A 26,163-nucleotide genomic window follows, 5' to 3' on the forward strand; every position below is an offset into this window, starting at 1 on the left:
TGCCTTAGCTAGCGATGTTTGTAGCTCGCTGTTGCTTATCGTGCAGGCCCTGAGTCGCAGTTGAAGATGGGGACGCTGGACTGAGACACGTGAAATTGAACCAAGGACTCCGAGTTCTAGAAGAACCACCGGTAAGGTCGCAGGCTTGCATTTGCCGCGAACCATGGTGGTTCCCTGTTTACTGCTGTGCCGCGATTTGCTGGATATTATACTCCTGCTGATAGTTTCCGGGCGTTGCCTTACATGCGTTACCCACTATCTAGGTACCCCTGGCAGCCAATCATGGCACGAGGTATGCTTCCAGTTCGAGGGAACGTATGTACTTTTTTGACCCGTGCCCGGCAGGTGAGTGTACCAGAAAACTTCCCAGCGAATGCACTACGACGAGAAATAGAGACGGGTTGCAGGTATTGGCCGGTACGACAGGATTTGTGGAGCCCACGTACGCCGGATCGTGCACCCATGAGCCTTGAAAAATTACCGATGGTATGCTTCCTATTACTAAACCTGCGACAGGGCTGTCAGCTGAGCCCAGCTCCAGCGTTTGGCTTTTTAGATACCCGTTGCTCAGGTTCGAGGTCCTCATCTCAAAAAGCTCACCGTTTGCCAAATCATGGCTCAGCCGCTCAAGATTGTGATTGTTGGCGCCGGAATCGGTGGCCTGGCCTGTGCGATTGCATCGCGGAGGCAGGGACTGGATGTCGTTGTGCTCGAGAGGGTAGAGCAGCTTACATCCGTGCGTATAGTCTGGTCGTTCGCGGTTGAGACCGAGATGGTCTTGTATCCGTACGGGTAGAATAATTTGTTCATTATGCGCAGGTGGGAGCAGGAATCCAGATACCGCCCAATGCCTCACGTATCTGGGCTCAATACGGGCTCCTTGACCGATTAAAAGAGTATTCCATCATCTCCAAGGCGACCCAGCTCAGGCGCTGGAAGGATGGAGAGTTGCTGTGCTCACGGAGCGTTGGAGAGGAGCTGGATGAACGATGGCCGTGGTTGTAAGACCGTTGTTCTTATCCAGTCGTCTGGAGGCTGACGTTCCTAGCGTCATCCATCGAGCAGATTACCAACGGGTGCTTGTTGAGGAAGCCAAACGTTTGGGTGTCGAATTGAGGCTCAAGGCTGACGTTCAAGACATCGATTTTGAGCGCACAGGGGTGACTTTGAGGAACGGAGCAATGATATCCGGAGACGTAATCATTGGCGCGGACGGTAACTGCGTCCTAGTTCCGTTCTACTCCTTCGGGTTCTAACACTGCCTCAGGTCTATGGTCCACTCTGCGCGATCGAATTCTTGGCCGTAATTCCCCACCACAAGAGACTGGCGATCTAGCTTATCGGGGGACATTCTCTCTGTCGGCTCTGCAAGCGCTCGAAAGCCCAGCAGTCGATGTGCTCTGTAGACAGAGTATGGTAACCATGTGGATTGGTCCCGAGAGCCACGCAGTGTTCTATCCGGTGAGATGTGGCAAAGAGTTCAATCTCGTCATGGCCCGTCCGGACGATCTACCGCCCGGTGTGAAGACGGAGGAGGGCAATATACAAGAGATGAAAGCAGTTTTCGAAGGTTGGGATCCTGTGTAAGTTTCATATAAGCTTAGGTGGCATATTCATACTGACATAACCTCTCACACAGGCTGACGAAGATCCTAACGGCATTCTCTTCCGTCCTAAGATGGAAGATGATGCATCACAACGAGCTTGCTTCCTGGACAAAGGTCAGCACTTTACTCGCTATCGAAGCACGCCCGTTCAGAATCTTACGATAACTTGAACCCAGGACAATGTCGCTCTACTAGGCGATGCATGTCATCCATCCCTCCCCTACCAAGCCCAAGGCGCAGCCATGGCCGTCGAAGACGGGGCCATCATTGCCACCCTCCTCGGGCTCTACCAACAAGCCCATACCAAATCGTGTCAGCACCTGACTTTGCGAGAAACGCTGAAACTTTACGAGTCGCTTCAAAAATCCCGGACCACGACTCTTCATTCAGGGTCCGTATCGAATCAGCACTTGTATCATCTTGACGACGGGCCGGAGCAAGAAGAGCGCGATCGGCTTCTGAAGGCGGCGCAATGGCAAGAGAAGCCGGACGAGGAAGCCGAACCGTTCATTTGGATCGATGTTCGGTATCAGAAGGCTGTCTTGGGTCGCGATGCTGTTGGTGATGCGAGGAAGAAGTGGGAGGAGGTGACTGGATGAGGCCAAGATAACCAATGAGGCAGCGTTGTTTACATAATACACAGCCACACCGCACGTGCGAGGCTGAATCGAAAGGCAGCTGCCTGAACTCACCATTTCTTCTCAGTGCTACCCGCTTTCTCACTTCCACTCCAGTACGCACCGTTTGCGTCTTTGAACAACAGCCACTATAGAATGGAGCACCAGTCTAGCGCCGAACAGACGCGGGATGACGGCCCCACTCTCGTCCAGCCCCGTGCACCCTCCTTTTACCAACCCTTGAACGACTCCGAAAACCAGATCCGCCTGCTGGAGCTCCTCCCTGCGGACGATACCGAGGACCCGGATACTCTACGATGTACGATTCGGCACTGCTCGATCGACGAGAGCCTGGTCTATAGGGCGCTATCCTACGTCTGGGGCGATCCAAAGATAACGCGACGAATCCTGGTCGATGATCGCGAAGCCCAAGTCACGACTAATCTCGCCGATGCATTGTTTCAGCTTCGCAAGGATGGAGTCAAGAGCCTATGGATAGACGCGTTGTGTATCAATCAGAAGGACGATGTCGAAAGAAGCCACCAAGTCCAGAAGATGAAGAAGATATACGAGAGCGCGGTTGAAGTCATTGTTTGGCTCGGCGCTGGAGACGACTTAAGTGACCATGGGATGAAGAAGATCAGAAAATTAGCCATACTAGCCTCGTGCTTCAACATTCCAGACATCTGCGGTCTGCATTTATTTCAGATGACAGCCAAACAGCGGCTTGGGCTAGGGCAACATGCCGTGCGATGTGTTCAACTATCCAGAATACTGGACAAGGAGGCCGAACAGTCGATAATCCAATTAATGCACAGACCATATTGGCGACGTGCATGGGTTATTCAAGAAGTCCTGGTAGCAAGAACAGCGGTATTGAAATGCGGTAACGCAGTAGTACCTTGGACTGAACTATGCGCTGCAATAGCACTTCTTTCGTGGCGGGAAGACGTTCTACATGACGGCAGCGAGGCAGGGGACGGGATGTCTAGAGCTGCGAACCTGTATTTTTCGAGACGACCGATTGTGGCTCTACAAGAGATTTATCGACGCTGCAGTGTGGGTTTAAATCTGGCAAGTGTAATGAGATTTACTTGCAATGAGTCGCACCTGGAGGCGAGCGAGGCGAAAGATCGGATCTACGCATTTCTCGGCCTGCTCGACGAAGAAGCCAGCGATGCCATCACCATAGACTACACAACACCGGACGCTGCCGTCTTCGCACAGGCTACGAGGCATTTACTTGTTCGAAGCGGGTTAGAAGTACTGCTGTTTTCCGGTCTCGCTCATCGAAAATCCGATATAGATTGTCCCAGTTGGGTGATAGACTGGAGACACACAGGGATCAAACCCGAACATTGGATTTCTATAGTGATTGGCTCCTACGAGTGGCCGGGGTTGACGAGTCAACGGATAGGGGAGACTGAGTTGCTGTTAAATGGAGCCAGGATCGATGCAGTGGATCGGGTATTGCATTTCTCGGGTGCGTTACCAGACGTACCAGTTATGGTGAATGCGGTCAAGGTTCTGTTCAAAGGGAGACCATCCTCGCTGCCTGTTCGAGAAGCGATTGCGCAGGTTGTCTATCCCTATTTATGGGCGTGGAGACAGTGGCACAGGGAACTATACACGGTGACAATGAAGGCCCTCTTTCAGCGAGGAGAGTCGCACTGCACAAAGACCCGAGAGCACGCTCAGGCTGAGGCTAGAAATTCGCGACGGCCAGTGCAGGGCGACGAAAATCTTACTGGGCAAGAAGGTATGGAGAGAGAAAGACAAGACGGCCTACGTTCAGTCCTTCAGAACCAGCCTATCGGCAATCGCCACATCTTCATCACCACGAATGGATATCTGGGTAGTGCACCAGATGCTACTCAGGTCGGTGATGTGGTCTACATGCTCGAAGGCTCGACAATACCCTTTTTGCTTCGACGAGGAGATGAAAATAGGTTTCAACTCGTGAGCAGCGCGTACGTATATGGGATGATGGGAGGGGATTTTTGGGAGAGTAATCCTCTAGTTGAGGAGATTGTGTTATTCTGATGGTTTTGAAGGGCTGGTAGGGTTTAGCATGAGGAGTATCTCTATCCCGAGGTCGTAAAGGAAGGACGTGATGGAGAGGACAGTGGGGAGCTTGTGAGGATTCAGCGCTCCGTAGGGACATTAGCGGATACGATTTTTGAATGATGCCAATACGTCTCATTGTTCAGTATCAGCTTCTATGGTAATTGCTAGCCCTGGAGAGCAGATGTGTAGCTCACCGCGCTTCCATTATAGTCTAGTCCATACCTCGGTATCAGCAGTAGGCCCGCCCGCTCCGATCGAAGCTTGTATGAAGTCCATCTCAAACACTGCAGCCAAAGGTCTTCCCATTCCTGCACCATCTTTGCACACGCCAGGCTGACTCACCATGGTGAGCAATCCGATTCCGACTCGCCAATCTCACTATGTCGGCCGAGCCCAGAACTCTCCAAGGCCCCCGAACAGCCTTTCGGCCTCGAATGTCCGTCTAGCAAGATGCCGAGAGAGGGAACAAAAACAGAATCTTCGGAGCCACTCGACAGCACGACATCTCTTACCGGTCTCGCTCGTTTCGAAGCAGATGCAGCCCCGCGCTCGTGCGAGTCAGTCAACATGGCCTTTCTCCAAGCACCACCCGGCAGAAGGGCGATCTGGCCGACCGGCAGCTTTCTTTCTTTCAGCATGCACTCGACAGCCAATGATCCGCCCATGCCCCATGCCCTTCTGCGCGCGCAACGGGCGGTGAGAGTCAGCGCGAGCACCGTGAAGTCGCACAGGAGAGCACGGAATGCTTAGCGGGCCTTGCGGAGAACGCCAATCGATAACCAGCACGCTAGTCGATGACGATAACCTTATTAGCGAGTCGGAGGAGCACAATTTATCAATATCGAAAGAGGAAGAATCCGTGGCGGCGTTTCTTGGGGTTGCCGATGCGCCAGGGGGTTGAAGACCCCGCCTTGAAAGGGCGTTTTGCATGCATTGCGGAGTTGACACATCTTGGTTCATGATTCTCGTTCCCATGGGGGGGAGCCGGAGCAGCTGCTCGTTGCCTATCTATCAGGCCGCACACCAAAGGCTGGAGCAGGCCGTCTAACCGTTCCACACACGCCGATCGACCGCTCCAGGCTTACACTCATTCCTCTTATGGAGCACGGCTAGACGCTTTCTGAATATGTTTCGCGAACCTGGGGTGACTTTCGGCTGCGGTCCAACCAATGGTTTCCAAACGGCAAGGCCGGGGACGGTCAAATGCAGGGTCCTGTACACAAAGTAGATCCAGGGTCCAAGTTCCACTCACCGGTTATCGGAGACATGGGGTCGTTTGGGCATTCTACTTCGCACCTTCAGAACGAGGACATGGCTAAAGAGCATATTCGAATGCCCGAATAGGGGAGGTATTCGTGTTCTACATGCAAGACGCGTTGTACATGGCATGCATTTGCATCTCGCGGGCGGCATTCCAAAAAGCCACGGCCACGTCCACCGCCTCGAATCCATGCCCACGCGTCTGCAGGCATGCAGGTGTATCCCCCGAGCCGACCATCCATGTGGATCCCAGCAGGCCGCCTCACCCTAATCAAACTTATCACAGGTGCAACTAATAATCCGGGGACGATATTGGAGCCTTCGGAGCGGCGAAGCGGGCCCGAGCTTCCTCTTGGGCGAAGAAGTCAGACAAAGAGGCGGCATATAAACCGCGCCTTGTCCCCTCCCTGGTCTGGACAAAGAATCTTTGTTTCCCTATTCCTTCCAAAAGTCTAGGTCGCGTGGACGGTGAGAGGAAAGATAGAAAAGTGGAAGGAAAAGAAGAGTTGGACATACATACGTTCTACGGTTCATACACACGCACGTTGCGGAGTACTTTCATTGCTTTCGTTCGAGTCTCTTTGCGAGCATTGCGACGGTCCTTTTGGGATTCTTCGGCTTTCCACCTGGGTGAGTATCCTCATTCCATCTCATTCCCTAGCTTCTTCAGCCTCGCGACGCACCACCCTTCGGTCCAGAACCCTCATTCTCAGAGCCGCGGGACGCGCAACGCGAGCAAGGCAGCAGGCAGCCGCTCAGCAGAGCACTCGGCTGACAACCAGTACAGAGACACATTGCAATCGCGGAACCCTCATTCGCAGCCTCGATTCAGCTCGCTGACCACCCGACACCCCACGCCCACCCACACACTCGAGCCGCACCCGGAAACCCCCAGGCAAAATGTGCTCCTTCACTTACTCGTGGTACTACTGCAACCACGACTACTACATCTGGTGAGTCCAGAACCTCGGACCTCTTATGCGTGCGACAGCCGGGCTAACAGATCGCAAGGGCCAACACCATCGAAGTCTGCCACAACCGCCTTCTGTCCGGATACTCGTACGATGCGTGGAGCATCGATATGTGCAAGAACATGACAGTGCAGTGCGGCGGCTTCTCGAACTACTACTGCTCGGACTGCAGCGAGGACGTTGCGCTGGAGTTTGAGCTCGACGAGTTGTAAACATTTGTGCAGCACCTTTCAGGCGCATGAGTTTCTGGGTAAGCACCCTTTCGCCCTCGGCGCAAATCGCAACTTTTCGGAGTGTTAAGGGAGGAATGAAGCTCACCCGATTTCGCAGCTCAGCTCCTAAACTCCCGCCCCACTCCGCCGCATCCACCGCCGGAGCTATTCGGAATTAACGCCCTCACCGCTTTCCGTTCCCTGCCGCCCCAAACCAAACACCCACGAACACGACTCACGACTTCCCTTTCTCTCCACTCCGCACACGATTACACATACGATTCCACATTGATGGCATTTACAGCGCGCTAGATACCTTTCCCTTTTCCCATCTAGCGGTTCCAGCGTCCTGGCACTGGCGCGTTTTTGGTCTGGAGGTTCAATGCTTTTAAGGTTGGATTAATAGTTAGACCTTGGTCTCATTTCGGAGCGCGCTTTCATGTCCAGATTGTGTCTTGCTTAATTATATCCATAGACCGCAGTCGTTGCGCGTTTAGCAATATAGATATTTCACTTCAGCTCCGTCGCCTAAGGCTGGCCTACTCCGTGACGCTCTCTTCCGCCGTCTTCGGACTCAGCTCAACGCCTTCCTCCTCGAGGGTCTGCCTGACTTGTTCCGCTCGCCGTCGCGCATCGAGGTACATCATGTATTCGTGGTACGTTCGCGGCATAACGCGTATGTTCTTCTCCACTGCGCAATGTTAGCATGCCTCCTCAGCTTCACACGGCTGACTGAACGTACCAGTGAAGGTGTAATTGAACTGGCCTGTAGGTTTCGACCGCCCATGCTCAACATCGCGCACCTTCGAATCCACCCGAACCTGCACCCTCGTGTATTTACTCTCCTGGTCGAACTGCTCCCCTGGCGCCCCAATGAGCGGAGGATCCGTATAGACTACTGTCGCTGTCAGGTATAATATGCTTCCGACAGGCACCGGGTTTTGAAATGTCGAGGGGTCGAGCGAGACGAAGGTAGGTCTAGCGTGCGCGAATGCAGCGGCAGTGGTGAACGCGAGCTCGAAGGTCTGCTTAAGGAGAAAACCTCCGAAGATCATAAAGTGATGACGATTGCGAAATTGCGGCATCATGATGGTGGCGGTTTGGAGGCGCGTGCTGTCCATAAAATGAACATTATCTGTGTGGGCATACGGGGTCAGCGGGGTCCATCTGCAGCTCCGTCGCACTCCAGACGGCACACTGGGGTACCTCCAGAAAAGCATTCCAAGGTGCACTTCAGCCCGAAACAAAGAGCTTGTATTGTAGCTTTACGTACCGGGTTTGCGCTGCTCGTCATAGGGATCGTGGTATAGCAGCTGCTTCTGCCAGAATGCGTGGATGAGATCGCTCTCAAGATCGTTGGGAGTGTGCTTGATGAGCGCAGTTTCTTTGCGCTGTTTGCGGATCTTGGAGTTGCGCTCGCCGAGCTTGAAGAGGCGTTTCTCCTCTGGAGTCTCGACTATAAGCGGGTTTACGTTGACTGGCCTGAAGGGTGTCAGCGAGGCATTCCCAGGTGTCGCTCCAATATAGCGAGCCCTACTTCTTTGTGCCAGGATCCAGCGATACCATGGTGAATGTGCAGTGGATAAGGACATCCTGGTCCTTGACCTCCTCCCCTTCCTTCGGCGCTTTAGCGACCTGCATAGATATTTCCAAGCTGCTTCTGCCCGTGGCGTACGTGACCTTTCCAGATAGCTCTAGATCGCATATCTCGGTCAACGGGTGGTTGATCACGATGCGGTCGCAGCTCGCGGTGACAGTCGTTACATCGTCGCCGGTGTGTTTGTATCTAGGTAGATGTTTAGAGGCTCTGAAGACCACGCGTAAGTGTTGGGTCTTACGCGATGATGCCTGAAAGTGCATCGAGATCCATGAAGATGGTTCCAAGCCGGATATGCCCCGATGAATTGAGGTATGTATCCAACAGCCATGGGTCCTGCGCCAGTGGGAGGACAACGGAGTGGTAGCTGTCGTCCATGCGCTTCGGAGACAGTTTGCGATCTTTGGGCACTTCAGGCTTTCCCGAAGCCGCGGTAGGATCCTTGCCCTCTGCCTGCTGCTTTCGCAGAGCTTCTATCCATGGTGTGCGGACTCGCATCGCGGTGAGCTCCCGGAAGACGCCATCGGTGCGTTTTGCGCTGCTGGAGTGGAAGCTTCGGCTCTTCGGTGACCATGTGCGGGCTTTCGATGGCGCGGATCGGAACCAATCGCATCGAGTGCACAGCCTGAGACGCCACAGCGCCGCCCTCGAACTGTGAGCCATGGTGTTGAGGAGTTCGTGTAGCGCGAGGACCTCGGAGCAATGACGTCGGTTGTACCTACCCAACCACGCGCCTTGGCATTGAGCTTTGAGAAAATGAAATCCCGCCAACGGCCCGCTTCTACACTTCATTCATCCCTCACCGGACGACGTCTCGACAGAAAAGTCAGCGTCAATTGGTCATGTCGCGTACTGTTGAGCTAGGACGAGCTGTCCTTCACTCGCCCAGCGCAAAGCTCGACCTGTGGCTGACCACTTTGATCACAATCTTACCTCAGCAGAATACAATTAACCTTCAACAGCTCAGTTCACCCCCCCTTCTTGATTTTCTATCGTCTGGAAATGTTTGGGTTGGGCGAGGGAATGGGATGTTTATCGAGCTGGATATCTGCATGCGAGGGGAAGAATTGGGACGCGACCAGCTCCAAGAGTTGGCCCACAGTATCGTCAATGCCCCGGTAACGTCGAACATAACATATGAGGAATGTCGCTAATTGTAGGCGCAGGCGTGGGAGCAGTTCAACCTTCAACCTTCCTTACCATTCGCACCCTTGGTCGACGGCAAAATCCAGATCAACATTAGCCATGCTCGGGGCGAGTCCAATCCGCAACCGAAGAAAAGCCACCGCCTCGGCGCAAACGTCCCTTCCGCAGACGCGAAGCCACCGGAAGGCGTATGTGCCCTTCTTCTCCAATCAGTCCAGTTCTCCATGGTCATCGCCGAAGTCAGAGATCGCGCACAGTTATCGAGACACAAACGGACGAAGAGGAAAGCCACACATAACCCAAGTGACCCCGAAGATGCAGCCCTTCGGCTTGATAGTGATGAGGACACAGATATCCTGTTTCAAGAGGATCCGGCCATCGTCCAAGACCGGGACAGCGAGCGAACGCCTGCCAAATCTGCTCAGAACAGAAAGCGGCAACGACCCTCAACTGTCCCGGCCAGAACATGGAATCCTCAGCCACCGTCCGGCCCTGTTCACAATGGAAAGCGAAAGCGATATGTGACAATTTCAAGCGGACTGCCCGCTGCCGCGTCCACCGCCTCAGCGTCAGACTCAGATCACATCCTAGCCATGGTTGACGCCGCTATACGACTCTCCGTATGTAATACTTTGGGAAGGCTGACGAATGGGCTCAAGATCAAGGCGAACACTTTCACCGAAGGGCTTGCTGAGATAGCCCCAGCGTTATGGCATCCAGGGTATCTGCAAGTATGGATAAAAATTTAATTCTGACCCACTGCTACATGCTAACCACTACAAAGGCATTATCCCAAAGAGCTCATTTCTTTCCAACGCTCAGCCTCTCTCTTAGTCGAGCTAGGTTTAGGGCGAACTCGGCCACATTACGGGCGAAGCTCGCTGCACTTCGCAGCCCTCTGCCTCGCCACGGGGAAGATGGACTCTGCCTTGATTCAGCCGACCTGTTTGGCGTGAACAACTCTTCCCCCTCTGTGGCTGCCCGTCTTTGGATCCATACCCAGAAGGATCTACTCTCCAGGGTTTCGGTAGGGCAATTACAGCCTTTCTGTGCTTCCAGAACGCAGACTTCGTCAGCGCTAGATCTAGACGAGATACTCGAGGAGTACCAAGCACGCGGGGAAGTACATCCTGCTGGGGTTTCGCCAAATGAACTTCCGAATCCGGATGGGCTCGGGTCCCTGTACGACGATGAATTGTTCGATGAACCCGCAACCGGCGTATCCGGGCATAGCAGCATTCTATCAGCCCGGGACTCTTGTAGAAATACAGATTCATTGTCAGCACCCCTCGACCACGATGACGATCTGCTGTTTCCTTCAAACGGGCCGGCTCCAAACCCGGGAAAGACCCTAATCACGAGACGTCTTCCGATGAACTCTGAGGCCGAAGGGACTAGTCATCGCTGCTTTGCACATAAACGTCTCAATATCGACTATAGGTACCATTCTCCAGCAGAACAGAAACAAAGAAACGGCAGCCCGGATAACGAAATGCTTTTCTCGCCGATAGATCCTGATGATGATATGCTATTAGAGGGAGACTCCCGGTGCGGCATTGGCAACGAGAACAACGGTGGGCTGGACGTCGGATCAATCGAGCAGAGCACAGCCACCAGAATTCTTGTCTCCGCTTCATGAACGTCCACTCCGTCAGAGTATCCTCATCCGCACGTACATAATTGAGATCCGGTTAAATCCCATCCAACATATACCCTCCGCGGAGAACGGAGAGGAGCTTCTTCAGGAATAGCTTACAGAAAAGGTTTTCGGTCGGTGTTTCATGGACTCCGTGGGGAAAAGGATAGTCTTCTGGTCAAGGCGCCTTACAGCCGGCCAGTCGTGCCTCCCTCGGCGCGCTCCCCGGTCATCGGTCACTTGCGCAATCGCTTCGACCCAACATGCTCAGGAGTCAGGACACCTCCAGGGCTGTTGCAACATTTTGGATCGACGGTCTTCGCCTTTTCTAACGTCAACTGGCTTGGTCTTTCGTTGCCACGCTATAAGCGAGGCGGCCGGTGCAGAGATGTTTTGCTTCCGCTGCCGGCATATCGATTGTTGAGCCTAGAGCTGGGCCATGGCGTCTAACCCCTATCGATAAGTGTTGGGGAAGCATTGACCACATTTATTCCCGGTCTTCCATGCGCCCAGCTTCTAGATTGACAGAGAGTTTGGACCATAGCTCGATCGGTCGCTTACGCTCAAGGGAGCGCTTTTGATAATGGATCAGCCGCCGAACCTTGCTCTTTAGTCAAAGATCACAGCCTCCGATAGAGTTCCTATCGATATTCCCATGTTTACGGACAGCGCCGACAACGTGGCTATGCCGACTAAATGTTTCAAGGTGATCATGAATGTGGTGCCTCCGCGGCAGACAAGAAGATGGGATCTGAAGCGGTCGGCAGTGCGTCTCTGCGTAGGGGACCATTGGCATGATAAAAGGAGGCAACATGGGAAAGCGACATGCCCAGGCACGTTCCTGGTTCACTAGGATCAGAGGTCCGGATCCGCCACTAGAAAGGTAGCCGACAAGCGAAGCAGATCGATCGTCAATCCGCACGGACCATCACTGCCATGCGCGATGAACTACTGTTCTGGAGGACCAGAGTTTCTCTGGCGGAGGCCCGTCGAGACCCGGAGTAGCTGTTAAACTACAGAAGATTTACCTCCGAATGTTCCTTCACGTTTCGGTCGCGTGGGTGTGGAGAGGGCCCTTGTTCAGCGTAGCCCGCTCATCTCTGAACCACCCCTAATCCTATGCCTGGGTGGGGCCCTTGGCATGGATGACCGCTCTGTTCTCGAATCTGCGTTCAAGAATCCTATGGCCGGATGTTGCGCATGAAATGATGAAATCTCTTCATTTCGGGTCGATGTTTTGGCCAATCAGAGCCAGCGTGGCTTGCTCGATGGGAAAGACAACGCGACAAAGTGGAGGCGGCGCTAACGAACGAAGCCGCAATGCAGTCGGAGGGGTAATGCTTATCGAAAATCCTGTTCCCAAAACTGAGCCGCTCCAGTCCGCGTAGTTCTCGGTCACCAATCTCGAATTCTCGTTCTATTGCCATAAGGTCACAGGGCTTATGCCAAACACCAGACTGAACTCAAATCGTCCACGGTCAAGACTAACCAACCGGCTTCCACACCACACACGCCATACAACCTGCCTCGGCGATTTTCCTTTCCACTGATTGGAGGGTAACAGCCGATTACTCGTTGGGCCGGGTAGTCTATGTTATTTGATCGGTTGTGCAACTTTCCCATTGTCCTCGACTCGTTCCACAAAGCCACAAGTCCGGAACTCCGGCACAGGAAATGCATCCTCTTATGGCCTTAAGCGGTTATCAGGTTACTCCTCCAGACTTACCATTGGCTGCACCACTCGGTTAGCGTGTACGACTTGCAAACCGGGGTCGCGTCGGTACCACTGTTTGATCGTGCCTCATCGATAGGAGGAAGCTCGTCAATTGGTGTGGCGTCTAAACGCAAATCACGAGTGGGCTGGAACTATGCCCTAGTAGAAGAGCGCGGGGTCTACGTTGCTACAGCGGCTGTGCCAGGCTAAGGCGCAAAGTTAGTTTAGAGTCGCGGGTCCCTGGCGCAAGTCATTGAGGGGCTTGCACTCGTGTACATCCTTACAGGGTGGTGACGCCTCGTTGAAAAGTACGGTCTGCCCGACGCCTTTACCGTTCTGATACTGCCTAGAGTTGCGCCCCACAGTTCTACGTTTGCTCGACCACCGAGATAAGATCAAGGCAGATTTAGGATGCGTCCAATCGAGCACAACCGCTGCAGCTGCCGTGTCACCAGGACCAGCGGAGGGTCACCGAGGGTGCTTAAGGTCTGCACTTGCCAATAAAAGCTGAGGGCGGAGCAGTGGAACCTTTTCTGATCTGCATTGTAAGTCAGATTCATGATTTTACCCTGGGCGTTCCACAATCATTGCCCAATTCTCATGCTCACGTCTGACACAGGTTTGACAGTCCGGACACCTACCCATCTCCGTGGCCATGATGCAGCAAAACATCACTGCTAAGTATCCCATCGGGAGCGAGCCCGGCCTCCACTTCATACCCTATTTGATCTTCATATCCTACGTCGTCAGCTTGATTGGCGCAATTACGACAGTCGAACTCCTCCATCGCAGAGTATCAGGGAGCGGATGGCGCAGTTGGTCAGTTCTTAGTCTTTTACTTCCCCAGCGAAAAGCTCACCACTTCTCAGGGTGCAACTAGCAGCCTGTTCGGTCTCCTTCGGTCTCGTCGCAATCTGGTGCATGCACTTCGTTGGCAACCGCGCAATCGTTCTCGGTGACGGAGAAGACGAAATCCAGCTGTACTACAGCCCCGTCTACACCGCCGTGTCTGCCATTCTGCCTATCGTCGTGATTTTCCTAGGATTATTGGTAGCCGACCGGTTCGTCAGAGGTAGCAGACGCTCCGTCACGCGCTATGGCGCACTCGTGGTCTGCGGTATATGCACTGGAGCCGCCGTTACTGAGATGCACTACCTTGGAAACCAAGGAACGACGAACTACCGACTCGGTCCCGGCCTCCCGTTCATCATCGGCGCCGCGGCGATCGCGATAGGGGCGTGCTTGATTGCATTCGGACTTTTCTTCCACTGGAGCAGACACTGGGTGAACAATATCTGGAGAAGAATGCTCGTAGCCTGTTTCCTCGCTGTTGCCGTTTCTGGCATGCACTGGACAGCCGCCGCTGGCACAGCATACGAAGTGAGAGGTTATCACACTGGACCAGGAAAGGCAAGGAACGTGAATTTGATCATTGCTATCTGTCTGGTAAGTCTACTTTGAGATCTTCCGACGTTGTGCGTACTGACTCTTCAGTGTCTCGCGGCCTGTGTTGTCTGCTTCGTGATTGGGTTAATGAAGCAACGCCAGCAGAAGAAGCTCAGAGACCGCGCCCAACAGGTTGTGCTTGCTGTCGCAACATTTGACGGCGAAGGGAGACTGCTTGTGACTCCTGGGGGCTTGCTGCCTTGCCAAACGATAACCCGTCAATTCCACCAAAGGGTAAGTCCACTTGGTAGTACGAATCACTACTACGCCGGGTAACTAATTATTATTTGTTTAGACTTTCGACGAGGACTTCAATACCCGACACCCGGTTTTCCAATGGCTCTTCCGAGTATCCCGTCATTGGGGTGGCATCATCGATTTGATTCCTGCTATGCGAGATCATCTGCAATCCACGGGATATTTACAGACTCAAACACCAGTCATGGGTAGTGGGGAAAGGACTTCGTTCGGAAGCGATGATGACACCTCGTACTCCGCTACCTTCCGTGAACTGTTCTGTGTGACAGCTCAGGATATTGCGAGAAGTCTTGAAACGAGACTACAAGACCTTGGGGCTCTCTACGAGGACGTTTCCACCACTGGAACGCTGCTGTCGAAGACATTCTTCAGAGATACTCACGGCAGAACGATCATCGCGGCGGACGTCGTGCCACAGGACGAAGCCGGGCTTGCAAGTCCTATTCTCTTCGGGAGAGGACAGCTCCTAGTCATCACTCGGAAGATCGGGACCGACGAAGCGAATCGCTTGCAGAATGTGGGATACAGGTTCGCCAGTATGGATCAGATTGGCGACCAGCTCGCTCGCAGCTTGCAGGTTTCCCATGAGGACCTTAACGGACTAGTCACCCGCCTTCAGGAATTTTGCGTCAGGGAGTCTTTGATCCCGAAGAAGGGAACGTACCTGGCCTCCTTCCTACTCCAGCCATCCCCGGTCATCAAAGGCCTAGACGTCATCGTGCCCAGGCAAACTCCCGATCGGTTGCCAATGATCAAGTTGACGACCGACACGCTCAATCCGAGGCAAATGAAACTCCTGTCCACGTTCAATGGATTGACTTTAGAGGACTGCCTTGGGCGGCTTTCCCGGTCTGGCTCAGCCACAGAGGACGATGTTTTCCTCGAGAAGTTCCGTAATAAGATCCGTGAATTGGTCAAAGAGGTGCCGGAACCCGCACTGCACCAAGCCATCTTCTCTTCCCAGCAGCTCGATATCGCACACGGCATGACCAGCCAGGACGCATTTCAGGCCACCGTTTTCGCGTTCTGTGGGATCAAGGAGGTCTACAGCCAGTCACTACAGAGTCCGGGTCTGCGATGCATACCGCTATCATTCTTCCGCACCAACCTCAGAACTTATCCCCGCTGCCCAGACCACGCCATTCTGGCGCACAAGAACCACAAGGAGTTCAGCACACTACTATCTTCATCGACAGACATCCAGGCGACGTCGGCCAGATCGGGAAGCAAATGGTCCAATCTCTTCCGAGCAAACAGCAACTCGATATCCGAGACCACCTTGAACCCAGATAGCAGCTCGGAGAAGGGTCTGGTCAACCCGTCGCATGTTGGCGCCGATACTCCCAGCAACAGCGGTCATCCGTTTGGAGGCATAATGGTCAGCCATGATGTCGTGATCAGCGAAGACCAGAAGCACTCCTGTCACGTGGAGCTCCGCGAGCTGGGCGTTCGATCTGAAGCTGGTGTCGCAGATACAGAGCAGCTGACCTTGGCTGATAGACTTATGTCTATCACCACATCGTTCCGTGACCCTCACGCGAGGGCCCTGACACGGGAGAATTATGGTCGACGGTAGCTATGATCTCTCTTCTTTCATCTCTCTTGACATTTAACCGTCGACCACTCACTAGGTGGCGGGTGTATATGTAGTAATGCCGTTTCATGTCGCCATGAATGTGGGTGGGAAAGAACGGGGTGGGCGGCTATCTGCTTTTTTTCTGAAAAGGGTAGTACTGTGTATCATCTGGGATGGGAGGATGCCTGTTGGCGCTACGGTGAACATTTCATGCGGGATGGGCATGATACCTTGTAGCATACATTATGTACAGTGAGTGTATAGTCATCTGCGGATGAATAATGGACATTTTGGAATCCGGAAGAACGAGGATGGGGAGCTTTCGCAAATTCACCGATCCTCCCTCGGTTTGTTCGGAGGGGCTCTTGGCGAAGACGTCAACTCGCCGACTTTTTGTGCCCCGCGTGTTGCTTCATTCACCCACGCCTGGAATATCTTAATTGCAGCTGCTCACCGGAGCGTCCCTTGCCCAGGATCCGGCCCACACGATTACCCTCCCGCTACCGTCGCGTATCCTCCGCCACCCGAACAAGCAGTGTTCAAATTACTAAAAGCATCCGCTCGTCAAGCGGGCCTTCGCCGCTGAAGAAAATGCCTCCCCCACAAGACGCGCCCTCTTACACAATACACCCGCTCGCCACCCTCTCGCCGCCCTCCAATTCTCGAACATGGCAGACCGCGCCCCACCCAACGCAGCCTATCGTCGCGACAGCATGTTCCGACCGCAGCGTGCGCGTGTACAGCCTGACGTCCTTCACGCTCCTACATTCGATCACCGGCGGACATAAGCGAAGCGTGCGGTCCGTGAGCTGGAAGCCCGGCACCAAGGGACAAAGCGTGCTAGCCACAGGGAGCTTTGACACGAGCGCGGGCATATGGCGGCGCGAGGAACGCGGCGCGCTGGAAGACGATTTCACCAGGCGGAGGAGAGAGGAGGACGATGAGGAGGAAGAAGACGACGATTATCAGTTCGCGTGTATACTGGATGGGCATGAGAGCGAGATCAAGAGTTTGAGCTGGAACCCCAGCGGACAGTATCTGGCGACTTGTGGTAGGGACAAAAGCGTGTGGATATGGGAGGAGCTGGAGGATGATAATTTCGAGACGGTGGCCGTGCTGCAGGAGCATGATGGGGATGTAAAGTGTGTGGCATGGCATCCGGAGGAGGATTTGCTGGCCAGCGCGAGCTATGATGATACCGTACGGTTGTACAGAGAGGATGCGGATGATTGGGTGCAGGTCGCGCTCATCAATGGGCATGATAAGACGGTGTGGTGGGTCGAGTTTGAAGGGAGTGGGATGAGTGGGAAGGATTTCCGAAAGCAGAGAGAGGGGTTGAGCGAGGAGCAGACACAGCACATTGAACTCATGGAGCGCTCAGGGCCGAGACTGGCGACTTGTTCGGATGATTGCTCGATACGAATATGGAGAAGGAAGCCGAAGGAACACGGAGATCATGCGGATTCACATACGGGCATACCCAGCATCATACGCTCCATGGCCATCGACGAAGATTGGCTCGAAGACGCGATCCTCCCGCAACGGCACGACAGAGCTATTTACTCACTTTCCTGGAGTCGCAGGACGGGTATGATAGTCAGCGCAGGCAGCGACGGTAAAATAGTCGTGTACAAAGAGAGATGGAAGTCCCCGATGACGAACGGTGTTAGGGCAGACGGAGAAGCCAAAGCGGATCCGAATGCTATGGAAGAAGAGCAGGAACCGTCATTGGCCGAGTGGGTGGTCGCTGCTGAACTTTATTCGGCGCATGATGTCTTTGAGATCAATCATGTTTGCTGGGCGAGGCGAGCGGACAAGGGGAGCAGATGGGAGGATGAGGAGGTTATTGTTAGTACGGGGGATGATGGAGAGGTGAAGCTCTGGACGCTAGATGAGAGGAGCGCGTCAACATGACTTTAGATAGACAGATGCATCGTGTCAACATCAGGATGCAGTAGACGAACAGGGCATTGTCGGATGATAGTCGTTGTATTATCTAACCACCTCCAAGTCCATTGCGAACGATGCCTCTTCCGGCGGTGGCTGGTGCGACTTGTGCTGCTACACATCTTCCAGGGACTCCCTGGCGGAACAAGAAATCATCAGGAAATTAGCGAAAGGGGTGATCCAGGTGAATCAACGGTGAGATGGCTGCACGTGCAAGCGGTGGTGTTCGCTCCGGGGAAGGGGGCATGACGGCACCTGCATCAGCCACAAAGTGGCCCTATGTCATGGCTGGGCATGGCTCAAAACAGGAATTCCGAGTCCGCGTTTATGAACTGATTCCAATTTCGTGTCTTCGCGATCTCCTCCGATATTTTCCATCCGTTGAAGTTCGCGGCATCCTCGTTTCCCTCAGCCCTTTTACTGCAGCCGTCCTCGCCTGCCGCAGCCGCCCATTGCTCAATTCTCTGGCGCCCTCCCGTCACCCACCCCATTTTAGTTTCCGGCAACCCCAGCCTGACATCTCACCCTCAACCATTTCACAGCCTGTGAACGGCTGGCGTACGTTGCCAACACCATTGCATTGCGCCATTTCGATCCTGCCCTCGCCCTCGCTCCTGGCGTACCGCCTTTGCGACACTGAGGCTAAGAGCCCACGCCAATGCCTCCCAAACGCAAGCGATCCACCACCGTATCCTCTGTTAAGAACTCCGCCATGGACGTTGCACAACCCTCATCTCGCGATGCCTCCGGCGAAGACGCCGAAGATCCTGTCCTCCAAGAAGTCGCGTCCAAGAAGGAGCGACAGACCGAGACCCACGTCCCCTCGAAACGAACGCGGTCCGCCAAGAGCGGCACAGGCGCGAGCGACGAGAATGAGGTGGAAAACGGCGATATAAGCGGTCCTACGGAACGAGCGACTAAGAAGAGCCGGAGAACATCAGAGCTGGAGGACGGCGGGGAGAATGGAGAGGCCGGCACCATGCGAATGCCGACTCCTCCCAAGGCAGGCCTTGTCGATCCTGTAGGCTACAAGACAAACCCGCCTCCGCAAGGACGGCCAGTCAGGGTGTACGCCGACGGAGTCTTCGACTTGTTCCACATCGGCCACATGCGCCAGCTACAGCAAGCCAAGACCGCCTTCCCGGATACCCATCTCATTGTGGGCGTCACTGGAGACAAGGAGACGCATCGGCGGAAGGGGCTTACAGTGCTCTCCGCGAAAGAACGTGCCGAGAGCGTGCGGCATTGCAAGTGGGTGGACGAGGTCATTGAGGACTGCCCTTGGGTTGTCACGCTTGAATTTCTTAAGAAGCACTCTATCGACTACGTCGCTCACGATGATATCCCGTACGGCGCAGATGAGGGAGATGATATCTATGCGCCGATTAAAAAGTTGGGCATGTTCCTGGTAACGCAGAGGACCGAGGGCCTGAGCACGACCGGCATCATCACCAAGTAAGGACCTGAATATATTCCCTGCATAGTTCGCAGCTAACTAGTGTAGGATCGTCCGAGACTATGATCAGTACATCGATCGCCAGCTTAAACGCGGCACCTCGCGCAAAGAGCTCAACGTGTCCTGGTTGAAGAAGAACGAGCTCGACTTCAAGCGGAACATGGCCGAATTGCGGGACAGCATCAAGGCGAACTGGGCTACGACCGGTCAAGAGCTCAGCAAAGATTTCCGACAGTTCTGGCAGAGCAGTAGGCCTGCGAGCCCAGCAAGGACACCCACTCAGGAGAGGCCCGAAGCGTCTCCGTTATCACGTCTGAGCCATCTCGACATTCCTCGTGTACCTGGCCAGGGGAGAGAATCATCCGAATTTGCGGCTGGTTATAATCTCGGATTGATTGGTGGTGTTCGAGCTTGGGTACGTGTTATCAATGCTCATGATTTTCAAAGCCGGATACTGACATTCTTTAGATGGCCCGGAGCCGACGGAACTTGAATGACAGCAGGCCGGATAGTCCTTCAAGTGAAGGAAGCTCTGACGAGCAAAACGAGCTGAGCGCTAAAGATCCGCCACGTGGGCGATCGGGCAAACAATCGCAATCTGATGAGATGGACATCCGCACCTCCTAAGTCTCGCCTTTTCCCGAACTGCATACCTAGGTATAAAAGTCGTTTTCATCCTCTCATTCGCCTCGCTTCCTGCCCGTTACCTCATGCGTTCCCATGGCGCGCTTGATCAGTTCGCCGCTTATGCCTCAGGCATCAGAACTGGAAGGCCGCAGCTCGACAATCCAGTCTGTATTTGGCGGGCACTGCTTGTCTGTGTCGCCTCAAGGCAAACGTGAACGTTGGGAGGCGGGTTGACAGCATGTTGGTCGTGCCAGCGCAGTGAGGCCATTGGGTTGTTGCATCTCGCCATCCATACTTTCTCTTCGGCCCTACGCTACATGGTCCATATTTGTAATTTTCATTTTCCCTTTGGCAGCAGATGGTTTTCTCCCTTCTCGCGGATAGACTGCGAAATGGGGATTTGGATTGCCCTAATAGTAATGCACGGATTGCTCTTGAGCTTCATTCCAAACTCGGGTCCAAACGCGAGCGTCATCGGTGGATTTGTTGTCCTACAGCACGCAATCGTTCGACATTGTTTTCTCCTTCAGATCGCTCTCTTTATCAGAAGAGTTGCTCCTGCGGGAGGTAGATTGCTCACTAGCACTTATCCAGCAGGAACTTCTGGTGTATACATGCCGTTGGAGTCGCGTTGAATGCTCAAACTTCACTGACGGGTAGGCTCATCGAACGCGCTACGATCATCCATCTCCATCTCTAGAGAGATCAGTGTCAATCGGCTCATCCCTTCGTTGCTCGTTCTGAACTCGTTACGGTATTGCCCCTTCGACCACCGCTCAACCGGTCACGTCCTCTCAGCTCAGCTCAATACTACATCTCGCCACGCCCCTACCGCATCCACGACGAAGCGCCATATACGGTACCGAGCAATGTGCCTCGTCATCTTCGCCTACGGCACCTGCGGCTGCCCGCCGACGCCCACAGCGCCGTACATCCACCTCTGCCCCGCTGCGAGGAGTCGTGGGCCGTACGGGCAGGCGTGTCCGCCCGGACGGAGATACCAACGCACGGTGCTGACGGGCGGCCCGTGTAGCATGTGTAGGCAGCTTGCGAGAGAGAGTATCAGGCTGGAGAGGAAGGAGCTTATGCGGAGGAGGTGGGTTAGGGGGCCGGGGACGGGGACGGGGACGGGGACAGGGTATTGGTAGGAGGTTTGCTGGAGAGGAAGGGAAGGGAGGAAGGAGAGGTATTCACAGCGGGGGAGGGGGAAGGATCATGGGCATGATTTCGGCGTTTGGACGGAGTTTTCGCGTCTGGAGTGAAGCTTCGGTGGTGTTGTGTTCTGGCTTGGAGGATGAGGCCTGCTTGGTGTGGGCAGTGAGGCACCGGATTGGCATTCACATGGAGTTTTGGCGTCTCTCGGTACGATCCGGCGGTAATGTGTTTCAGAGTCGGAGGAATATCACAGGGTATCAGAGTCCTCCTGCCGCCCCGTTTTTGCAGAGGCCACTCAGAAGGCCGGGGTAAAGAGACTAGGCTTCGCCAAGACGTCCAAAGCAGTATCGTCGAGAGGTGTTGATGCCTGACGAGCACCTCCGCTCAGCCCTATGGAAAATATAAAATATGGGGCACCCTTCCAGTCTTCTGAGTCGCCTCCATTGTGTTTTGAAGCTCAACACTGGCCTTTCTCGCTCAGGAAGTGATTTTCCACGCAGCGGGGGCGCGGGTCTACAAAGCAGTCCGCTGCCAGGCATCATCCTTCCTTCAGCCTTCCTGTCATCCTACTCGGCACTCGTGCTACTCGTCGCTCTACTTTTTACGCTGGCTCGGGACTGAGGTACTGTCTGCGACACATCTACGCCGTTGTTACTCGCTCCACGGCCAACGGAGATCCTGAGGACAAGTCATCCCCTCGGCTATACACTCGGACGATGCACAACACGAGGCTGCTGGACAGGGCGGCGAAAGAGCTGCGTGCACAACGGCATACCGGCCATTATGAAGCGCGCAGGAGGCACGACGGAGAGCGCGTTGCACGATCTCAGACGGGTGATCCGACGCAGGCCGGATGACATGCTGCTTGACGTGAAGCAATGCAGCGGTCGTCGAATGAGCAGAAGCGGCGACGCGCAGTTGCTTTTTGCCTTCCACCAGGCTCGCCGCGCGCAGGCTCGTCGAGAAACAGGGCGAGCATATTGGGGGCTCCGTCCGGGTTTTCGAAAAGTGAGGCTGCCGATATGCGGCGGCCGCCAGCCAATCTCGCTTCCCACTGCTGCACGCTCAGCGCATTCGAGGCCTCCCCCTACAATCCCTCTCAGACGCGTGCGACGGCGGCTGCGGTGGGCCCGGTGCCAGCCGCCGCATCTCGCGATGAGGGCAGCGCGGCGCCGCGGCGGTGTGACGGACGGCTGGGAAGGCCTGCGCTGTCGCTTCACAATCAGCGCGTGTCGCCGGCGAGCATCCGTCGCCAGCGCCCCAAGCCATCACCCGTCGGTGGCGATCAGCCTCCGTTCCCAATCCATTGCTGCAGATGCAAGAGATGTGGTCAGGGCATACACAAGACCTTTTAAACCAAATATGCAAGGACCCCGTCCTCCCTTTCCGACCACCGCCCTCCCTCACACCGTCCGCACTCCCTCACCCTCCCTAACATTGCACAAGCCAGACACACAGGACCGAGTCAGCGCTGCTGCTGTTTGAATTCCGCAACGCGTCTCACCTTGCCTCCGCCCGCCTCCTAGAATAAGAGTCTAGTATTCCTGTCTGTCTCTCTTTTCTCTTGCTTTCTTGCCTCTCCGCTTTGCCGTTCCCGCAAAGCTCGTTTCGTCCGAAAGCTCCTCTTGAGCTTTCCGCAAACGGCGCCCGTCTTTCTTTGAGCCCTCCTCACTTGACCGCCTTGTCCTCCCCACACCATGTTAACGCGGCACAAGCCCTGATCTCGCGCCCCAGACGTCCCGTCGGCCGTGTAGGCACATGAGAACTGGTAGGTACCTCAACGCAAGCGCGGAGCCGGCACCCTGCCGCGTCGTCTCGGTGCTTGTCTGACTCGGCTTGTCTGCCTGCTTCATGCCGCCATCCGATGCCTCAGTCAAACAGCCCGCGAACACGTTTTTTAGCTTGTGTCTTGACAAACCGCCCCTCCCTCTTGTATGGTTTGGGTGCTGACTCTGTCACAGTCTATCGCTTGTAGCAACTTCATGCGCTTTCCTTAGCCCGTTGGCTTCCGCAGACATATCAACTCGCTCCGCCCCCACACGCCTGCTTCCGTAATTGCCTTGTTCACCTGTCGCTCCAAACCTCATGAGGGCTCCTCACTACTGCAACGGCTACCCTCGGCGAGACAGGATGGGTGCGCAGATGCCCAAGGCCGCTGGGAGTAATGCTTCCCCTTTCCCGCCCGCTGATTCCTTATATCAGCGTCCTTCGCCCGCTGCCGATCTGGAAGGCACAACGGGTGGCATAGATGCTGCGGGGTCGCCGTGGCACAGGAGCATCAGTACTTCAGACGGGCCGTCGCGCGAAGACGACCGTCATTTCCACCACGAAGGAGCGCCGTTTGCGGGGAGGGACGCTCGGTCACGAAGCTCGACGGTCAGCACCGATCGGAGCGAGCGAGACATGCCAGATCAGCTGGCAGAGCTGGTCGAGAACATGTTTCCTGGTCCTGAAGGCGCACGCCTGGCCGACGCCTTCCTGAGTGCAGCAGAACTACCGCCCGTAACGAAGCAATCGCTGAGCGAGCTCGACATCCAGAACATCATCAAAAACATCAAGCTACGACACGATGTGAACTTCGACAGGGATCTCAGCTTCAGGCCGAACCTCGATGGGCCGAAGGGGTACGAGAAGGTGCGGCAATCGCAGAGGTACTGGCGGGCATTGATCGCCGAGCTGGAGCTGTACGTCCGGCTATTCCAAGGAACGCCCTCTATCTGCAACCCCGAGCACGTGCAATGGTCCGTCATAGTTCAGCATGCGGAAAGGCGCATACCGAAGATGTTCGAGACGATCCACGACGTGCTGAAGAGCCTGGTACCGGATCGGGATCACTCAAGAGTGGACGAGCACCTGGACGTGCCGATGCTGATGCAAGAGATTGAACGGGGAGTGTGTGATCTAGTCCGGCTTGCAGAGTGGATGGCCCACCTTCTGAAGGAGCATTGCGCGCCGATGAGGGACGTGATGGTTGATAACATGGTCGCAAAAATGAGAGATGGCGTCACTAGGAACAGCTCCGACTTGATCGTGAGCGGACTGGTCGATTTGCTGGCGATACTGGAGGCTATGAAGCTGGTAAGCGCTTGTGTGGATGTGGACATGGACGACCAGTACTGACAGAAGTTCCAGGATGTTGCGAATCATCAGATACGGAACCTCAGGACCCTGCTGATTGAGGATACTGTCGGCTTTGAGAAGCACTACCATTTGGATCGCCTCGTCAACGGACGCTCAAGGGTGGATGTCGACGCCTCCCAGAAGTGGTGGGCCGCAGCAGTCAAGCAGTTCCAGCAGCATGGCATGCCTGCGTCAAGGGATATCTCGCGCTTCCAGCTTGATGTATTGGCGCGAGCACTCGTCTCCACCCTCTTCTCCAGGGACGGTCACTGCAGCTTTCCAGACACCTTCTATCTGGACCAGGACCGGCTGCGGGTACTGAAGTCCGAAATCGACGACCTGATCCACTTCGAAATTTGCTCCGACATGTTCGCACAGCTGCTGAAAGAATTCGGTCACGAGGGGTCCATCTCCCCGTCCACGCGGCAACACATTCGTACATCCGTTTCAGCGATCATGGGTGAAGCCGCAGGCCACGGCCCTCAAGCCTGGATGGTGAATTCAGAACCCATCTCCCTTGAGCTCTACCGCCAGGCCCTGCTCTTCACTGGTCGTCCGCCGATCTACAATCTCGACGACTTCCAGAAAGCAAACCAGCATCTGCGCGCCCTGTTTGTCAACTCTTTCTCCGCCCACGCCTCCGCGCTGCAAGCGACTCTCCTACCGCAAATTCTTGCCTGCGCAAATAGATATCGCAACGCCTCCACAATCGACCTCTTCAACAATCTCGTCGCGCCTACGCCGCCACCACCACATGGCCCATTCCCCTCGTTCATGCCTATTGCCCAGCAACACCCCGATACGTTACCCTCCAACACAACTCAACCAGAAAGACTAGCGGATGTTTCGAACCGCATCACGCACATACTCCTGCTTCACTGGCGTATCTGGGGTCCCATCGCTTATATCCAGGACGACGAAAACACAGCACAGAATCAGATGCCATTACAGGCGCTCGCGCAACCGCAGCCACAACACGTGAACGCGATGTCGACTTTGGAAGAAAGAGCCCCTTCAACAGCTCCACACGCGGCTCGCCCACCAGCACCATCACCACCGCCGCCAAACGGCACCCCGGAAGCGCAGGTTGTCGGCGCCATGAAGACGGGAGAGCCGCCGGATCCGGGGACGGAGACCAAGGTTACGGGGGAGACACGCTGGCCGCATCTACAGTAATATTTACTTTCCCTTATGTTGGCGTGGGAGATTTGGGGAAAGGGAGGTGTTTTGTCTTCTTCGGGATTTAATAGCATAGCGCGGGTTCTTGCATGTAGAGACTGTATGTTACGTTATCAATTACTATCCACTGTATCAGTGTCTGCCAGTCCTCCTCCACTTTTCGCCGTGCCGGCAACTACGATAACTTGCTTGGTTACTGCGAGGGAAGGAGAGTGAGCGGGGTGAGGGAAGCCAAATTTCGGCAGCGAAGTTTATAGCGGAAGCAACAACCTTTTCTTCCGACATTTGGGTGTCGAATTGACGGTTTGGAAGGAAGTAGGAGGCGAAGAATCAATTGGAGTAGAAACGCTCTCCCTCTACCGCGTGTTGTAGATATAGTTCATCCAATTGAGTTATCCTTCGGCAGCAGTCAGTCCTCCTCCATGGCAGTTGGCCTGGCTTGCTTTTAGGGGTCTAGTTTAGGGAACGCGCCCTCTCATGTGATATTGATACCGACTCGTCCCATTTGCACAGCGCAAACGAGAGCAGAGCGAGTCTTCGTACCTAGCTAGAGTTTGCAGAAGGTTGAATCC

The 26,163-nt window shown here is 54.8% G+C and overlaps 11 protein-coding genes across 11 annotated transcripts; 10 read left to right on the forward strand and 1 right to left on the reverse strand.

The window, feature by feature from the left end:
• Nucleotides 1–613: 613 nt before the first annotated feature.
• On the forward strand, nt 614–2,265 carry BU26DRAFT_472291 (FAD/NAD(P)-binding domain-containing protein; the record flags this gene model as incomplete). Its single annotated transcript, XM_033825422.1, has 6 exons — nt 614–736; nt 820–1,001; nt 1,049–1,215; nt 1,268–1,583; nt 1,640–1,721; nt 1,784–2,265. 6 exons carry the CDS (start codon nt 614–616, stop codon nt 2,204–2,206), a joined length of 1,293 nt encoding a protein of 430 aa, XP_033691225.1. The 3' UTR covers nt 2,207–2,265.
• A 53-nt stretch (nt 2,266–2,318) lies between these two features.
• BU26DRAFT_513057 (HET-domain-containing protein) lies at nt 2,319–4,493 on the forward strand. Its single transcript, XM_033827543.1, has one exon. It carries the CDS (start codon nt 2,381–2,383, stop codon nt 4,265–4,267), a length of 1,887 nt encoding a protein of 628 aa, XP_033691226.1. The 5' UTR covers nt 2,319–2,380; the 3' UTR covers nt 4,268–4,493.
• Nucleotides 4,494–6,451: 1,958 nt separating this feature from the next.
• On the forward strand, nt 6,452–6,734 carry BU26DRAFT_415264 (uncharacterized protein; the record flags this gene model as incomplete). Its single annotated transcript, XM_033823105.1, has 2 exons — nt 6,452–6,504; nt 6,563–6,734. The coding sequence occupies 2 exons, from the start codon at nt 6,452–6,454 to the stop codon at nt 6,732–6,734; spliced, it is 225 nt and encodes a 74-aa protein (XP_033691227.1).
• Nucleotides 6,735–7,024: 290 nt separating this feature from the next.
• On the reverse strand, nt 7,025–9,199 carry BU26DRAFT_513060 (Thioesterase/thiol ester dehydrase-isomerase). The gene is made up of 5 exons (XM_033827544.1): nt 8,573–9,199; nt 8,272–8,520; nt 8,008–8,216; nt 7,477–7,869; nt 7,025–7,425 (listed from the first exon to the last, which is right to left on the reverse strand). The coding sequence occupies exons 1-5, from the start codon at nt 8,992–8,994 to the stop codon at nt 7,274–7,276; spliced, it is 1,425 nt and encodes a 474-aa protein (XP_033691228.1). The 5' UTR covers nt 8,995–9,199; the 3' UTR covers nt 7,025–7,273.
• On the forward strand, nt 8,881–11,442 carry BU26DRAFT_16792 (uncharacterized protein). The gene is made up of 3 exons (XM_033820229.1): nt 8,881–9,449; nt 9,498–10,208; nt 10,262–11,442. The coding sequence occupies exons 1-3, from the start codon at nt 9,174–9,176 to the stop codon at nt 11,114–11,116; spliced, it is 1,842 nt and encodes a 613-aa protein (XP_033691229.1). The 5' UTR covers nt 8,881–9,173; the 3' UTR covers nt 11,117–11,442.
• Nucleotides 11,443–13,101: 1,659 nt separating this feature from the next.
• On the forward strand, nt 13,102–16,517 carry BU26DRAFT_16567 (uncharacterized protein). The gene is made up of 5 exons (XM_033820202.1): nt 13,102–13,372; nt 13,447–13,646; nt 13,697–14,273; nt 14,322–14,507; nt 14,569–16,517. The coding sequence occupies exons 2-5, from the start codon at nt 13,483–13,485 to the stop codon at nt 16,105–16,107; spliced, it is 2,466 nt and encodes an 821-aa protein (XP_033691230.1). The 5' UTR covers nt 13,102–13,372; nt 13,447–13,482; the 3' UTR covers nt 16,108–16,517.
• Nucleotide 16,518: 1 nt separating this feature from the next.
• BU26DRAFT_16509 (WD40 repeat-like protein) lies at nt 16,519–18,366 on the forward strand. Its single transcript, XM_033820200.1, has one exon. The coding sequence runs from the start codon at nt 16,699–16,701 to the stop codon at nt 18,019–18,021; it is 1,323 nt and encodes a 440-aa protein (XP_033691231.1). The 5' UTR covers nt 16,519–16,698; the 3' UTR covers nt 18,022–18,366.
• Nucleotide 18,367: 1 nt separating this feature from the next.
• BU26DRAFT_16569 (cholinephosphate cytidylyltransferas-like protein) lies at nt 18,368–20,229 on the forward strand. The gene is made up of 2 exons (XM_033820204.1): nt 18,368–19,509; nt 19,559–20,229. Exons 1-2 carry the CDS (start codon nt 18,713–18,715, stop codon nt 20,001–20,003), a joined length of 1,242 nt encoding a protein of 413 aa, XP_033691232.1. The 5' UTR covers nt 18,368–18,712; the 3' UTR covers nt 20,004–20,229.
• Nucleotides 20,230–20,529: 300 nt separating this feature from the next.
• BU26DRAFT_498926 (uncharacterized protein) lies at nt 20,530–21,285 on the forward strand (the record flags this gene model as incomplete). Its single annotated transcript, XM_033826371.1, has 2 exons — nt 20,530–20,704; nt 20,798–21,285. 2 exons carry the CDS (start codon nt 20,530–20,532, stop codon nt 21,283–21,285), a joined length of 663 nt encoding a protein of 220 aa, XP_033691233.1.
• Nucleotides 21,286–21,994: 709 nt separating this feature from the next.
• On the forward strand, nt 21,995–23,258 carry BU26DRAFT_16878 (uncharacterized protein). Its single transcript, XM_033820242.1, has 3 exons — nt 21,995–22,838; nt 23,008–23,060; nt 23,254–23,258. The coding sequence occupies exon 1, from the start codon at nt 22,076–22,078 to the stop codon at nt 22,775–22,777; it is 702 nt and encodes a 233-aa protein (XP_033691234.1). The 5' UTR covers nt 21,995–22,075; the 3' UTR covers nt 22,778–22,838; nt 23,008–23,060; nt 23,254–23,258.
• Nucleotides 23,259–25,686, forward strand: BU26DRAFT_16879 (uncharacterized protein). The gene is made up of 2 exons (XM_033820243.1): nt 23,259–24,370; nt 24,425–25,686. The coding sequence occupies exons 1-2, from the start codon at nt 23,378–23,380 to the stop codon at nt 25,586–25,588; spliced, it is 2,157 nt and encodes a 718-aa protein (XP_033691235.1). The 5' UTR covers nt 23,259–23,377; the 3' UTR covers nt 25,589–25,686.
• The last annotated feature ends 477 nt before the right edge of the window (nt 25,687–26,163 follow it).

The sequence above is a fragment of the Trematosphaeria pertusa genome, assembly GCF_010094035.1.
Source record: "Trematosphaeria pertusa strain CBS 122368 unplaced genomic scaffold BU26scaffold_1, whole genome shotgun sequence".
Classification (NCBI taxonomy): Eukaryota; Fungi; Ascomycota; class Dothideomycetes; order Pleosporales; family Trematosphaeriaceae; genus Trematosphaeria; species Trematosphaeria pertusa.

Bases quoted from the DNA above. Each gene is read 5' to 3' on its own strand.
- BU26DRAFT_513057 (XM_033827543.1), top strand. From the start codon at position 2,381: ATGGAGCACCAGTCTAGCGCCGAACAGACGCGGGATGACGGCCCCACT.
- BU26DRAFT_513060 (XM_033827544.1), bottom strand. From the start codon at position 8,994: ATGGCTCACAGTTCGAGGGCGGCGCTGTGGCGTCTCAGGCTGTGCACT. The intron at 8,521-8,572 runs GTAAGACCCAAC...ACATCTACCTAG, and splicing joins GCACTTTCAGGCATCATCGC to ATACAAACACACCGGCGACG. The intron at 7,870-8,007 runs GTACGTAAAGCT...ATGCCCACACAG, and splicing joins TGACGAGCAGCGCAAACCCG to ATAATGTTCATTTTATGGAC.
- BU26DRAFT_16792 (XM_033820229.1), top strand. From the start codon at position 9,174: ATGTCGCGTACTGTTGAGCTAGGACGAGCTGTCCTTCACTCGCCCAGC. The intron at 9,450-9,497 runs GTAACGTCGAAC...TTGTAGGCGCAG, and splicing joins ACAGTATCGTCAATGCCCCG to GCGTGGGAGCAGTTCAACCT. The intron at 10,209-10,261 runs GTATGGATAAAA...ACCACTACAAAG, and splicing joins GGCATCCAGGGTATCTGCAA to GCATTATCCCAAAGAGCTCA.
- BU26DRAFT_16567 (XM_033820202.1), top strand. From the start codon at position 13,483: ATGATGCAGCAAAACATCACTGCTAAGTATCCCATCGGGAGCGAGCCC. The intron at 13,647-13,696 runs GTCAGTTCTTAG...ACCACTTCTCAG, and splicing joins GGGAGCGGATGGCGCAGTTG to GGTGCAACTAGCAGCCTGTT. The intron at 14,274-14,321 runs GTAAGTCTACTT...CTGACTCTTCAG, and splicing joins TGATCATTGCTATCTGTCTG to TGTCTCGCGGCCTGTGTTGT.
- BU26DRAFT_16509 (XM_033820200.1), top strand. From the start codon at position 16,699: ATGCCTCCCCCACAAGACGCGCCCTCTTACACAATACACCCGCTCGCC.
- BU26DRAFT_16569 (XM_033820204.1), top strand. From the start codon at position 18,713: ATGCCTCCCAAACGCAAGCGATCCACCACCGTATCCTCTGTTAAGAAC. The intron at 19,510-19,558 runs GTAAGGACCTGA...TAACTAGTGTAG, and splicing joins ACGACCGGCATCATCACCAA to GATCGTCCGAGACTATGATC.
- BU26DRAFT_16878 (XM_033820242.1), top strand. From the start codon at position 22,076: ATGAAGCGCGCAGGAGGCACGACGGAGAGCGCGTTGCACGATCTCAGA.
- BU26DRAFT_16879 (XM_033820243.1), top strand. From the start codon at position 23,378: ATGAGGGCTCCTCACTACTGCAACGGCTACCCTCGGCGAGACAGGATG. The intron at 24,371-24,424 runs GTAAGCGCTTGT...CAGAAGTTCCAG, and splicing joins TACTGGAGGCTATGAAGCTG to GATGTTGCGAATCATCAGAT.